Source organism: Coccinella septempunctata, chromosome 4 (genome assembly GCF_907165205.1).
Source record: "Coccinella septempunctata chromosome 4, icCocSept1.1, whole genome shotgun sequence".
Classification (NCBI taxonomy): domain Eukaryota; kingdom Metazoa; phylum Arthropoda; class Insecta; order Coleoptera; family Coccinellidae; genus Coccinella; species Coccinella septempunctata.
The window spans coordinates 22,197,501-22,212,191 of NC_058192.1; the positions used below are offsets into that span (position 1 = coordinate 22,197,501).

The following is a 14,691-nucleotide window of genomic DNA, read 5'->3' on the forward strand; positions in this document are numbered from 1 at the left end:
TCAGAAATTTTCGAAACACAAAAGTCATCAAAAATCCGACAACACAACAATGAGTTGTTGTTCCAACGCATATCAAGAATTGTGTTATTTTTATAAACTAAAAAATATCAAAACACCAGTACTCGATGTATGAAATGGTGATGATGTTTTTTGTCTCAGTTGAGACTACTATGTCTACTGAAAGTGAGTATCGCCAAAATAACACAGTACAAAACATTTTAATTTTTTTGAACTTGAATCAGCATTGATTCACAAACTGTAGTCTTTTCACGAAATCTGTTTGTGTCAAATATTTTTTTAAATTGTCTATTCAAGGACGTATTTTGGGCTTTTCAGAATTATCCCGACGTTAGAAAAACATGATCCTAGATTTTTTTCAGCGTCATTTAAAGAAATTTCATCAAGAGCATGAAAATACCTTCATTTCGTTATTTTCGTCATCCACATTTTGTTCCCCGATTTGTTATGAAAGGAATAGCTTCTCATATTATTCATTGTTCTATTGATGCTGTCTTTCTGATGGGTCAGCAAGTTGTTATAATGCGCTATGCCACCCCTGAAAAATTAAAATTATCTTCAGAATAACTGAAATCTGTGACACTACACATCTGTGGATCTTTTAAATACAGTTTTATTCAGCAAAAGTACCGAATTTTTCAAATTTCACAGATACTTTTTGATTTTTGAACAAATTCCTCGAAATAGTTGCATTAGACGAGAAAATATGAAGAATACTTTCGTGTCACAAAACGTTCAAATATTCATTAAATAGCGTCCAACTTAGTTTGAAGAGGTGGGTTCTTTGAATTTTTGGTAATTTCATGGTACGTAATGAGAAAACTGAAAGACGTGGGTGATATCTTGTGTTCGAAAAAGATTCATCAAATGAATGAAAAACTATATCCCGAAATTCATTTCATTCGATAAAATCGTTTCTCAGTTAAAACTAAAAATAATTTTTTTATGGTTTTTCAACAGTCTGTATCTTTTGAACCGAGCCGATTCGGCAAAAATGGTAAGGGAAAAAATGTTTCTTTTGACCTCAAGAATCTACTGTTGAAAAATATTTGTACAAGTCAAAGACTCACCCTGTATAGTTGTAGTTGTCTATAATGGATGAGATTGTTTTTGGTTTTTATGAAGGATATTCTATTCGATTCTTTTTATTGTTATTCTTATAATATTAAGTCAGGAAGTTTCAATCTATATTGTCTTCTAATAATCTCTAATTCAAGGGGAATGGAATGTAACATAACAAACCAATAGAAATAATATGATTTTAGTCTTCTCATTCCGATGTTCTGAATTTGAAGTAAAATGGTCAATACATTGATCACCGATTGCGATTCAACTCAATTAATTACGTTCCCACATTCTGAATTCATCTTCTTCAATCAGCTATATTAAAATTCGAGATGTTGTAACTTAGAATCAACTAATAAATCTCGCCTAGTGTTTCAGTAACAACGATGAAGTCATATAATTTTTTTATTAAGGAATAAAAGCGATTTCTTCGTGAATCTAAGGGACCCATTATCCGAATTGGAGGTCGAAAAGGAACAAGCCTTGAATGCCATGAATCAATTACGCCAAATATCAAGAAACGTTCCAATAAAGACTAACCCATCTCATTCTGCAATAATAATTGCGAATTCCATAAATTTCAAACGGTGTTAACGGTTACAATAATTCCAGGTGGGGATCTGCATATTGAAAAAATGGAGATTCACTCAGTTTAGATGAACTAAGGCAAAACGTTTTGTGGGGAGGGTAGATTATCGATATATATGTTTGAACATTTGCAGATGGTTAGGTATAAATTGGTAGTTGATACATCTCTCCTCCACAGTTTGAAAGTGCAGTTTTGAATCCACCATGCAGTTACTGGTGAGTGAGATTATGATTGTGATTAATGAGTTTGCGTCTCGATTTACGATGGATAGTTTGCAGTAGAAGAAGATCGGACATTCTACGAGTCAGCTGTTTCAGTGATGCGTTCGATTTTTCCTTCATCGATTTTTTTTTGCGAATTGATTTTCAAAATTTTTTTTTCGAAGGCAAAAAACAAGGTTCTTAGTTAGTAAACTTTGAATCATTGGGGCGAGTATCATTAATTCTTTTCTCAGTTTGTTATTGGTTCAGATATCAATTACTCATTCTGGGGCATCTTTAAATTTCCCAAGTTTATATTTCCATCGAAATTTGTATATTTCAACAAACAAAACCTTCTTTAGCAGTTAACACACTTACAGAAGGAACAAGGAACATCTATTTCCCTCAATTTGAAATTGATCCCTATCAAAAAATTATGAAGGGTATGTAACAAGAATCGACTAGAATGTTTCATAGAAAAAATGGACAAGATAAATGAGTCAAGATATCCTATAGGATAGGCAAAATTCGATGGGATTGAATGGGAGCTCTGTAACTTTAAGACCAAGGGAAAAATGGATGGCACGTTTCCGACCTCGATTTGTAAAAGATTGTTAATGCCCAAAACCGCATTCCTCTATCTTCTTTTGTTTTCAAATCATATCTAAGTGAAAACTCATTTTTCGGCTTTTCGTACTGGTCCCTCTATTTCGTAAAGTATCAGTGATATCGAAAAACAAATGTTACATTCTATAGACACTTTTTCATGTAGAATGCAGTGGCATAATCAAAGATTTTTTTCAGTCCGTCAGTTCAGTTTATTTTTTTGAATATAAACCCTCGGTTCTTACATATTCCAGTCTCATATTTTTTTCTGATTCAGAATATATAACATATGTCCTGTCTCTGATTAACTTTATGCTCCTAAATTGTGTCAGGTTATTGAATGACACAGGTTTGCCTGTTCATTATTCAGATATTAAAGTTGTGAGAACCTTGTAGATTTCAAAGAATAAAACTTTTTATTATTACTAATACTGATGAGAGACTTCGAAGATCACTTTCATTCCGGATATTTGAAAGGATGAAAAATTTCTCAATATGGAATGAATCACTTTCAGGAAATTTTATAAACCTGGATTCAACTGAATATGTTCCGAAACCTTTTCAACTAATAGATAATTTAAATACTAGTATCCCATCCTTTTCAAAAAAATATGGGACTGAAGTTTGTAAAAATAACGTGGAGTTTATATTTGAGAAAATGAAAGTTACCTATATTACTGAAGTGGCGGACTGAAAAAAAATCTCTGACGTTCTGCAGTCTACATGAAAATGTGCCTGTCTAATGAAATATTTGTTTTTCGATATCACTGATACTTTACAAAATAGAGGCACCAGTACGAAGAGCAGAAAAATGAGTTTTCATCAGAAGCTTCTGCATACTTGCTTAGATCCATAATAAGAGTATGGTCATTCATCATCATAACCATCGCTTCTTGACATCTCTAAAAAATAAATGAAAAAATTGAAAACTATTTAATAAAAATGAGTATCGTGCAAAACATAAGAATTTCATCACTTCATACTATGCAGACGATATTACTGTTTTTTGACATTCTTTTCGGAGAAGGTACACTTTTTTATTCAGAAAGATTTTCTTTAAACTGGTAAGATCAACTCGGAAAAAGTATCAGAAGAATATTAATCAGTAGTCTGATCTTGCTATGCTAAAAAAATGCCGTCATTCGAATTAATGAAGCAGGAATTAGCAAAGTTAATGCCCTTTAACTTTATAAGCCACTCATTATTTTTTTTTGGATGATGTTTCACTTTTGTTCAATTATACAAAGAATGTAACCAAAAAGAATACATCAACATTCTATATTTTTTCACCTTTGGGGTTTTAGATAAGGTTTCCTTTACGTAATGAAAAGGAACAGATTGAATAGGTTAATACGTAAATATGAAAACTGGGTTTTTTAAAATATGAATACTTTTTGAGTGAACCAATAAAAATCAATTGACGTGGTGGTTATAGTGATAATTTTTTCGATTTACAGATAACCATCTCAGCATTCATATTGTGCGCAACTGCGTTACCTCAGTACAGACCCAGGCCTGTACCTAGACCTGTTCCTGGACCAATTCAGCCAGGCAGGATCATTGCCATATTGAAACAATCACAAGATGTCAATGTGGATGGATCTTATCAGTGGAAGTAAGTACAATTTAATGAATTAATTCTTTTTGAGCGAAAAGTGTTTATATTTCCTGCGCGATGTGTAGGTATATTTCAACATTCGGAACCTCTACTAGGTAATTTCATCAATAGGATATCACAGGACTTATAACCCCTGAATTTCGCCCCTAAAAACAGTCTTATCTTTTTCTCTCGGAATCCGATCATACGAAAATCAATGAATTTGGTACATCGTCTAAAGACACTTGGCACATAATGTCTTTTTCTCTGAAAGCACTAAACATTAACCACGTAGTTGAATTCCTTGACAAATGTTTAGCCGTTTCCAAGCCCATTCGTTTTGAAAACACTCTCTTGCAATTTTGTCATGAAAAGCAAGATTCTTAGGAAAAAACTGAAAATGTGGTGAACAATTAGAATTCCATACGAATCTCGAAATACATTCGATAAAATTTTAAAAAATCTCGCTTTTCATGAAAAAATTGCAAAAGACAAGAAAGTTTTTAAATGTGGCTTTCTATCGGCTTAACAATTTTCAAGGAATTCAAATAAGCGGTTGATGTCTAGTGGTTCAAGACATTGTGACCCACGCAAAATCGTCCATCGCCAAAATACATAGGTTGTTTTTCGTATGACCAGATTTTGAGAAGGAAAGAAAAGACTATTTTTGTGGACGCAATATGAGGGGTCTTCTGGCAAAAATCATGAATAGAGGTCCAATTCTGAAGAAGATGATTGAAATAAAGATAGGTGTAGTAAAACTACTTCTGAGAAATATATTTCAAGTAATGGAATTGTTTGAAGAATCAAAACAACCTAGGTATATGTTAAAATGGAAAGTGATGCGCAAACTTTATTGAAACGGTCTACCACGAATAAATCACTTTACATCAAGATTTTGTAGGGCTGTCCATGTGTACGCTTAGGCGTACAAAACACTCTTAGGAGTGTTTGAAATGAAACGTCTTAGGTGCAAAAGACATCTAAACAATACTTGGAGCTTCGGAATCCAAAATCCAGAACTCTTCTCTTGAGCTGGGAATTCTGCATCATCAGAAATCAATTGTCTAGATGCAATAAGGTGACTGTCCTTTGGGTTCGATGGCCCTGTGGCATCGAGAAGATGAAAAAAACTTATGAACTGTCGAAAAGTGCAACAAAAGGTTAAATTTTTGGCAACTGAACCCGTCTGTGGCCCCAGTGAACACCACTTCAGATTGCTATCCAGCAATGGAGTTCCAAAACAGGAAACTCCTCTGCTTCTGTGTGTTGTGAGACTGCTTACAGGGCACTATTGCTATAACTACCTTTTGCAGCGAGTAGGAGGGCCAGCAGATGAAATTTGCAGGCTCTGTAAACTGTAGATTTAAACTGCCGATCTGACTGTGGAAGTATCTGGAGCTTAGTTGTCTCAGAGGGAAGACAACAGCCCCTGCATAAACCCACTATAAATCAGGACGATTTTACATCTTCGTTCATGGGAAGGCTATATAAAACCATCATATCTTGAGGAACCTAGAGGTTTTAGACTTTTCTGAGGTGAACCATAAGTGTATTTTCTGGATCGTCAAAAGTAGGAATGTGATCTTATGGAAATCGTTTGATGACAGCCTCGTAAATACTTGTCAGTGCAGAAATTGTCTTCTTCAGCACTTCAGTATCTTGTTAGTTGCACGATGAGATACAGTTGCATCTTTTTAGAGAGGATCACTTAGATTTATTTTATCAGTGTTTGATAATGAATTTGATCTTCACATCATGTGTGGCAGAGAGCGTTTTCATGTTACCCTTCACCTTCATCATATGGTCAAGGTCAACGTACCGAGCGAATTAGAAATTTGGTCTCAAATGTCGGCATTTGATAGAACATATATTTTGGGGATATCTAATTACAAATGACACATCCCGAAAAAACGCTATTGCTCTATTCTCAGGTCAATTTCAATTTTCACAGGAATTGCAACTAGGGCAGTTTTTGTATGAAGTCAGGAGATTTCAGAAAATTTTATCCCACTAGTCCAGTTTCACGTCCAAGGCATCGGCTGACTTCGAATGAAATTGGACAATGAATTCCATTAGGAACAGAGTTTCATATTGTACTTCAGTACCGTCAAAAAGTATTCGTTTCAAAAATACGTTGTGAAAAAAATTGCCAACTTTAATACCTCTAATAACTTTCTGATGTGATCAAATATTTGTTTTTCCTATTCATAAGTTTCGTATATTAAATAGCTTGCAAGGCCAAAATGGCTTCCAAATTAGAGTTGAAAAATTGAGATAATCTTGTTAGATGAAACGCCAAATTATCCTTTGGGTGATTCATCTCACTAACTGATTTTGATTACTCAATAATTAATTGTTGATAGAATGCAGGCATACTTCAAATAGAAGTTTGTAATTTCCAAGAAATTATTCAAAATGATGTCACATTCTTTCTGGAATTAAAAGGCGGATTTAATGAAATGGCCACAATCGTTCAACTATAATTACTATATATCATGGTGGTAATTCACAATGGAATCACGAAATTTGTTTTGTTTCGATATCATGATCATATTTTTAAATGAATAATTTTATTGATGAGGAGTGGCCTGGGATCTTAACCATTAGTAGGAGATGAAATTTCAGAAGCTCATTCTAAAAACTTCCGAGTCGTTTTTATATAATGGACTGTTTTTTTATTCCTGTTTATAAGATTTTTCAATGACACCCCATTGACTCCAAAAAATGAATTCAAAATAGTTTTTCAATTCCTAACTTTGAAGGAATGAGAATTCCATCATCCTATCCCTGATAGTTTGCCATTTCGAATATTTTAAGAATATAGTCTATAGAAGATCAAGTGAGAGTACTATTTTTCAAGTTTCCCTGAATATGCTGCTCTGCTTATAGTTTCAAGAAGCTAGTTAATTCCTAAAATATTCCAATTAATTTGCGATTTCTTGAATTTAAATATCCATTTAAAATACCTAACAAGATTTTTGGAAAGATTCCAGATTATAAACAAACAACTCATCTTTACTCTTTACTAACCTTTTCAAATAGTTCAAAAATTGAATCAGCAGGAAACAGCATATTTGAACGGAAATGGAATGTAATTTTCCTGATATGGAAGTTAATTTTTTCATATAAAGACGCTCTTAAAACAACTGGATAATTCCCGTATGAAAATAGAGAAATACAAGATGAGGAATCTAGCATAACTTTTGTTTTTATCAGTCTAAGAAGTTGAGTTTTATTCCTTCTCTTTTCCGAAAACGGAAAAAGATTATCATTTGGTTGAATTGATTCTGAACTTTCACCTTCACATCTTTAATATTTCAGTTACGAAACTGAAAATGGCATCCAAGCTGAAGAACGTGGTGCCCTGAAAGCAGGATCTCCAGATCCAATTCTGGAAGCAACAGGTGGATTCTCATACACTGCTGATGACGGTACCCCAATCCAGCTCCAATACATCGCCAATGAGAATGGTTTCCAACCACAAGGAGCCCATCTTCCAACTCCACCACCAATCCCTGCCGCCATTTTGAGGTCTTTGGAGTACAACGCTGCTCACCCTGAAGAGGACGAAGGAAACGCTCCAAGACCAGGAAGATTCGGTTGAGAATTTTTGGCGATTATTGTTATTCGGGTTTTCTCAGATGTACAAGATTTCTAGTTTAATTATACTGACCTCTGCTGCTTTCATACGAATATTTACAGATTTAGTGGATGTTTTATAATGTTATTGTGTACCTATATGTATGATTTTTATCAATGTGATTTTATAGCAATAAATGTTATGTGATCAATTAAATTTTGTTGAATTGAATATAGAAAAACTGGCTACGCGAAAAAGATATTTTTATCCATCGAAAATTTTTGTTGTAAATCAAGGGCCAAATAGATGAAGAGTTATTGGAAGGAACATTTTCTTGAATTAAAATGCAGCTGTTATTAAGATGAGGACTTGATGAGGTGTTTACCAATTACTCATATACGTAATTAGGTGTGAATTGCATTTGGCGCATTCATAATGATACGTCGAGGTAAATTCCTCGTTTCATTCTGAAATAACAGTTTTAATATTCATTTCTATTGCTACATATTATAGTACAATTATTATATTATGATCATGTTGTGGCAAAGGGTACCACTACCAGAAGCTTCTAATGAAAACATGAAAAATATTTTCATCGCGTAAGGGCGATTACTCAGATTGATGGGAGAATTATCAGCATCAGCCTATGAAGATGTGAAATGCTGTCGAAGATTTTTGAGAAATGCATAAAGTCCAGAAAAGTTGATTACTTCGGCAAGTAAATCGGACTTCATGGAAATGAGTCCGGACAAAAAAAGCAATTACCGATATTTCATACATCATCAACAAAGTCATAGCCATTTGAATACACTACTCAAAAATTGAAGTGAATATTCCATAGAAAACTTGCTTTCTGCACTTTTTTTTTTTTTTTAATATTGAATATATAATTAGGATGAACATTATTAACGTTTTACAGTAGGTACATTCCTAGAGTTTGTCTCTTATAGTATCTACACTTCACAAGATATTCAACTGCAATTGGACATAAATATTATAATTGATAGTTCACACCATGTGACATGCCAATTTCAATAGCAAATATACAGGGTGATATTTTTTTTGGAACACTGTCTCCTGTTTTCTTCCAGAACTTTTTTTTGGTGAGCCACTGTTAATTTTTTAAAATGTAAGTAGGAGCTTCATCGTCTCTCATAGTCTCGTCGTATCTGCTACCGATTTTGAGAAAAAAATTTTCTCGAAATCCTCAGAAAAATTGAAATTGTAATAAAAATTCAGTTAGTAAGCTGTAATGAATAAATTCATTGTTGGTTTTGATACATCAAACTCAGTATTTCTAATAAAGAATGTGTTTTCACAACTTGTTTTGATACTAACCCAGGAATTCAAACTTTAACACCCTTTTTCTCGAAAACGAAACTTTTGGAATTTCATGTTTTGGGAATTTTTTTTTCTCAAATTACTTAAGGACCTTCCCTCTTCTTTATTTTAGGAAAATGATTGGAGGGATTCCTCATCTAGGTATTTGTATGGAAATTACAATATCAGTGTTATCAATTTTTGTTAAAAAAGTTAAATAAAAACAATGTGTAGCATCGAACCAAAATAATTCAAGATTTGTTATTCAGTTCTCAAGTAAGTTGATATACCATTCATGGAGCATAATAAAAATTTAGGAGTGTCTTTTACAGAAAATTATAGAAATCATCGTATCTCAAATTTGGAATACGCTATAAGACATTTTTCCAAATCAAAATGAGCAACTTGAAATACTAATCGATCTGGCCGAGCATATTTACTCCAAAAAACTGCGTTATAATAACTCAATTCATTCCAAGTTAAAGACTCGCACTGTATTTAGACTGACAAATGCAGAAGGCATTTGACAGAGGAACTAGCAGTCCATCAGATCCATAGTGATCAGTGAACTCCAAAAGTGTTCTTTTAGTACTTTTTTTAGTTCACTGATAGGGATATAGCGATACTGAAAAAATACTCAAAGTAAAACTTGAACGCGCACGAATGAAAAAAAAATTGACTCGGCAAACGAATCCCACATAAATCACATACTCAAATTCTCATACGATGAAAAAAATGTGCTATATTCAAATTACCAAAAACCTATCTCGAACACCTCTCTATCGATATTGTTTGATTGTAATGAGTAGGTAGAATCACAGTAGGTGATAAATTCTTATTATCATATCCGTTTTGAATTTGAACAAGGAAACGGTAGGATGAGTTTAAAATGTCCTCTGGTTTTCGTGTTCTTATTTATATTTCAGCCAAAAGGGACGTTTATTGTGACAGGCAGAGCAATTTTTCCATCCAAACCAACTTCGATCACTCCTCTATTGGATGACATGATATTAGTGTGAGTAGAATATCACAGAATGAATATTTTTTCACAGATCGGTAAATAATTGATTTTAATCCTTACTCTAAGGAAGGTAGGTATATGTTCAAATCAGAGTTTATTGGCAAATGGAAAGTATACTTTCATAAAAATTTCATTTACTCATATTTTCCAACAATTAATTTCAACCAATTTCATATGGGAAGGTAAATGTATATTTTTCATGGCTTTTGCCTAAACAGTTTTTTTGCAGCAATTTTTTGAAAATTATCAAAATTATTCACTTAGACAGAAATATATGAATAAGGTATCTTATTATTCAATCTGTCATCTATCTTATTCATTGGAGGTGTGTATATGATGAAAATGAATTTTTCGTGTCTGCTCCAAATTTTTTGGCTGATCATTGGTTAGTATAAAATTGCTATTGCCTTTGCATATTTGAAAATATGTGTTACAAAGATTTTTCACCTTCGCTTTAGATGAAATAATGAGGTATATAGGGACTGGTACTAATTGGGCCTTTTCTTGTTTCAGAGATAACGATTTCGCACTTAAAGAAGACATATCATTCAGAATATCTTCCCATGCAATGGCATCTTTAGCGGGATGAAAACTTCTGTTTGAAATAAACCGAAGAGTGTGTCTGTGTCGTACTTACGAATGGGAGTTCTCCTTTCAACCAACTAAAAATCTAATTCAACGAATATTTATTTGTCTATTTCTATTATAAATAATAATTTTTTTTTGCTGACACCGGAAAGAATATATATTTTAACCATTCCATATGTGAATAAATATTATTCTCCCAAATTTTTAAGCACAGTATTCATTAAATAATGTACATAATATTTTGTTCAATCCTTCCTAGAAATTTGAAAAAATTACTGAATGAGTGCTTTAAACCTAAATTTAATGAATAAAAAACTGAAATAAACTTTTATATACTTTGTGTTTCCAAATTAGACTTGTTCCTTGTAAAAGATGTCAATAAGACACTTTTGCTGTCGTTCGAGGCATATTTGTTGATAACCGAAAATCAACAGTTTCAGAGATTATTTAAGTTCTTGTGATTTTGAAGATTTGTCACCTTAGTTTTCGTCAATTTTTTCTACATTGACCAAATTTGATTATAATTTTGGGATTATTCTCATCAAGAAGGGATAATATGTATATAAATATAAAAAAAGCGTCTGGATCTTGAATTCATTAAATAAAATCAGAATTCTTTGTGGAGCAGTAAGCCATTGATTTCATTTCGGGCCATAAGCATGATGATTTATTTTCAACAATCATAATCTCCTACTACCACTACACCCAAATAGCAATTTTAAATAACGAATGATTACTAAGACAGAAATCACTCCCTAAATTGAAGCCACTATTTTGAATTTATAAACAGATTTCACATTCTCAGAATCCGAAAATTCCAATATAAGTGATAAAACTGACTGGAATTTATCGTACAACCATTGGGTATTCAACAGTTTCAGACGAACAAACAGTTTAAAACAGTCGTTACCCTTTGTTTTATCCCAACACGACTCAGCATCGGTCATTTTTACATCATTAGGATCTTTTATCTTGAAATTTTAATTATACAGGATGAGAATTGCTCCTTAGAAGAAGAGTAATGAAACAAATAATACACATACTTGTATAATTAGTTGCTCGCCAAGGAAAGAAGATGATAAGATGATTGGAATTTAGAATGGAAATATGTTATAAATTATTAACAATCATATATAAATGAATAGTCGATCACATAAATGAATTTTTGCGAAAAAATTGAAGGAGTGCATTGTTAAATTTTTTTTTTTGGTTTTTTCATATAATTTTGTTGTTGAGCGACCCCTGCTTAGAGATAAAACTCCCTAAAAATGGCACCTGGAAAGCCACTTTCAATTTTTCTCCTTAGAAACCAGAAAACTGACAGAACTGAAATTGATCAGATTCAATGAAATCGGGAAGGAAATGAAAAGGGAAATATTATCTTTTTCCAACTATTCATTTACATCGTGTATGAGGAAGAGAATTGTGAATTAATTTCTTTGCAATCGAATGTATAATACCTTATGAATTAAAAAGATGTGAAATGAATGAGTGGGCATCCCGTTTCCGTGGTCCACATACCTACAGGGTTGGGCATAAGTCTGGTATAAAATAATTATTTCTTCAATAAATTACTCAAAACGAAAACCCTTCAATTATTCAATTATTTGAGGCTCGTTAGAAGTTGGATAAAGCAGAGCAAAACCATACATTAGGGTGAAAAGAAAAAAAATTAGTTTCTCGGAAATTCGTAAAGTATAAATGAGCAAAACGAACAGAATGATACGCAAAACGGAGCAAATCGAGAGCTTCCGATTGAAACCAATATTGGAATGATCCGTTGAGGTGCCCTGCTAGTGCAAATTTACACCTTACACCATCAGGGCACTTTGAATTGTCTATAGCTCAATGTACATAGGTGAGCAAAATAAACTGAGTGGTGAGCAAAACGAGGGCATTAACACTGTAAAAATTCTCTGATGAGGTGCCCTGTTAGTGTAACGCCACTCTGAAATCCCACCATAATCTTTGTTTTGTCTTGTGGTAATCACATGAAAGACTCTTGAAAAAAAATGTATATTATCATTTAGTACCGATCCATCTACTGAGTAACGATCATTGAAAAAATTATGTTAATATTTTTTAAAGTAAATGATTGAAGCAGGTAGCCAAAATATAGAACTCGTTCTTTTCGTAGTAAAAATTATGAAAATTATACTGCTGAGAAAAAATAAAACTTTTTGTGTGTGTGTGTGTTTTTGATAGATCCCACAATACATGAAAAACGTGAAAATTCGAATACAATGAATTTAACAATTTCATCCATATAATAAGAAAGAGTTGACAAACTCCATCAATGAAAATATCACTCTCAGCAACAAAAGGCCTATTCATTTTTGGCACAAAAAGTTAAGGTTACCACTTGAAAAACTTAACTGTAAACTCCACATTTCGTAGAGAGAAGAGAGGACCCTTTAACTTATAATGAGTAATTTGAACGAAAAATTGGCCTCTTAAGCATTTTTTCACAAAATTGTAAATACCACAGACATCAGTGTTGTGTGGTATGTCTAATCTGTATAGATTATAATCGACGATGCCAATTCGTCATATTTTATGAATATGAAAAAAACGTAATGTATGTATGTATAGGACTTCACTCGAACTTTATAGGGAAAAATAAAATGAAAATGATGGTCGTTCTAATTCCAACTCAGTTTTGTGAAATAAATAAACATTCGAATCAAAATTTTCGACAAAATTTATTTCGAAAATAAAAAAAAAATGATGGCTTTTGTTTATAACCTCAAAAACCCACGAGAAACTGAGAAAGAACAAACTATTATAAGAAAATTATTTATATTAATAATATAAAAAAATATAATAAAATATATAATAAAATAAGGTACGCAGAAAATGAAATAGAATATCAAAAATTGGCCTGAATTTGGGAAGCTGTAACTTCGTCATTACTTTGGTGTTGTTGAATTATATCATCTAATGATGCAGATGCAAATATCTGCATATAACTGCCGCAGGGTACCTTTTTTTTTAAATCCCTTTGTACAGGGTGTTAATTCAAGTCAGCCAAAAATTTTTTTGTGGCGTTCCTTGGCAAGAGTTTGGGAATAGAAAAGGGCCTACAAAATATTTTTTGTTGCTGGGAGGATTGTTAGATCCACCAGCGTCTTCGTCACTTTTTGGTTTCATTGGTTGCTTTACCGATGCTACCCCAAATACGAAAATGTGTCACATCTTTGAGCAATAGCTTGAATTATGTACTAAGTCAGTTGAAAAGTGGAAATACCACGTGAGAGGTTATATTAGGAATATTGAATAATTTTCAGTTATTCCTGAATTTCAGCTTAATTTTGGCATATATCGCTATGAAAATCTTTGCAATATATGAAGAATTGTGTCGCCGATGTCACCCCGTCGTTATTTTCAACGAAATATGTCGAAAAACCTTCGAATAATGATTGTGAAAACAAGTTTTATTGACACTGATGTTCAATTTTGCTTTCTTATAAAAAACAACAACTAAATTGAAAAAAAAAAGAGACGGGTGACATCCAGACATCCTTTAACTTCAATTAAAAAAAAAAAAATCAAGGCTTCACGTAAGAAACTGAAAGCGTAAATTAGGAACTAGTGAATGCTGTTTTTGAATAGAGGTTCTTGAGGTATTACTTCCCAGGCGCATGGGAGTTTTCAAATCTCTGATTGATGTACAGGATGGGCAGAATTGCGCAGCCTCCTACTATACTTCGTTTTTGAGTTTGACAATTTCGTAAAGTTCTCATAACTTTTTTGTCTTTGAAGTTACAAATCTGAAACTTGAACCTTCTACAGGCACTTTTTTATGTAGGACCCATTGAGGAGCTCAAAATATTTTATTATCATTAGGTGAACTTTCATTTTTTTAAATGCAAACTTTTATTGAATTTGTTATTTTTGAATTGGAAAAAATCTTTTATCAGTAGATTCTACGTATGAAAGTGCATAAGAAGGTTTTAGTTTCAGATCTGTAACTTCAAAGACAAAAAAGTTATGAGAACTTTTCGGAATTGTCAAAATCTCAATTTTTGTATATAACTCGAAATCTAAAAATGATAGGCCGATTCTGATTTCAGATTTGGATTAATCATGGAAAAAGAGCTAGAG

The 14,691-nt window shown here is 32.6% G+C and overlaps 1 protein-coding gene across 1 annotated transcript; it reads left to right on the plus strand.

Annotated features, from left to right (window-relative positions):
* The first annotated feature begins 1,732 nt into the window (after nucleotides 1-1,732).
* Nucleotides 1,733-7,874, plus strand: LOC123311242 (endocuticle structural glycoprotein SgAbd-4-like). The gene is made up of 3 exons (XM_044895091.1): nucleotides 1,733-1,887; nucleotides 3,936-4,093; nucleotides 7,400-7,874. The coding sequence occupies exons 1-3, from the start codon at nucleotides 1,876-1,878 to the stop codon at nucleotides 7,680-7,682; spliced, it is 453 nt and encodes a 150-aa protein (XP_044751026.1). The 5' UTR covers nucleotides 1,733-1,875; the 3' UTR covers nucleotides 7,683-7,874.
* The last annotated feature ends 6,817 nt before the right edge of the window (nucleotides 7,875-14,691 follow it).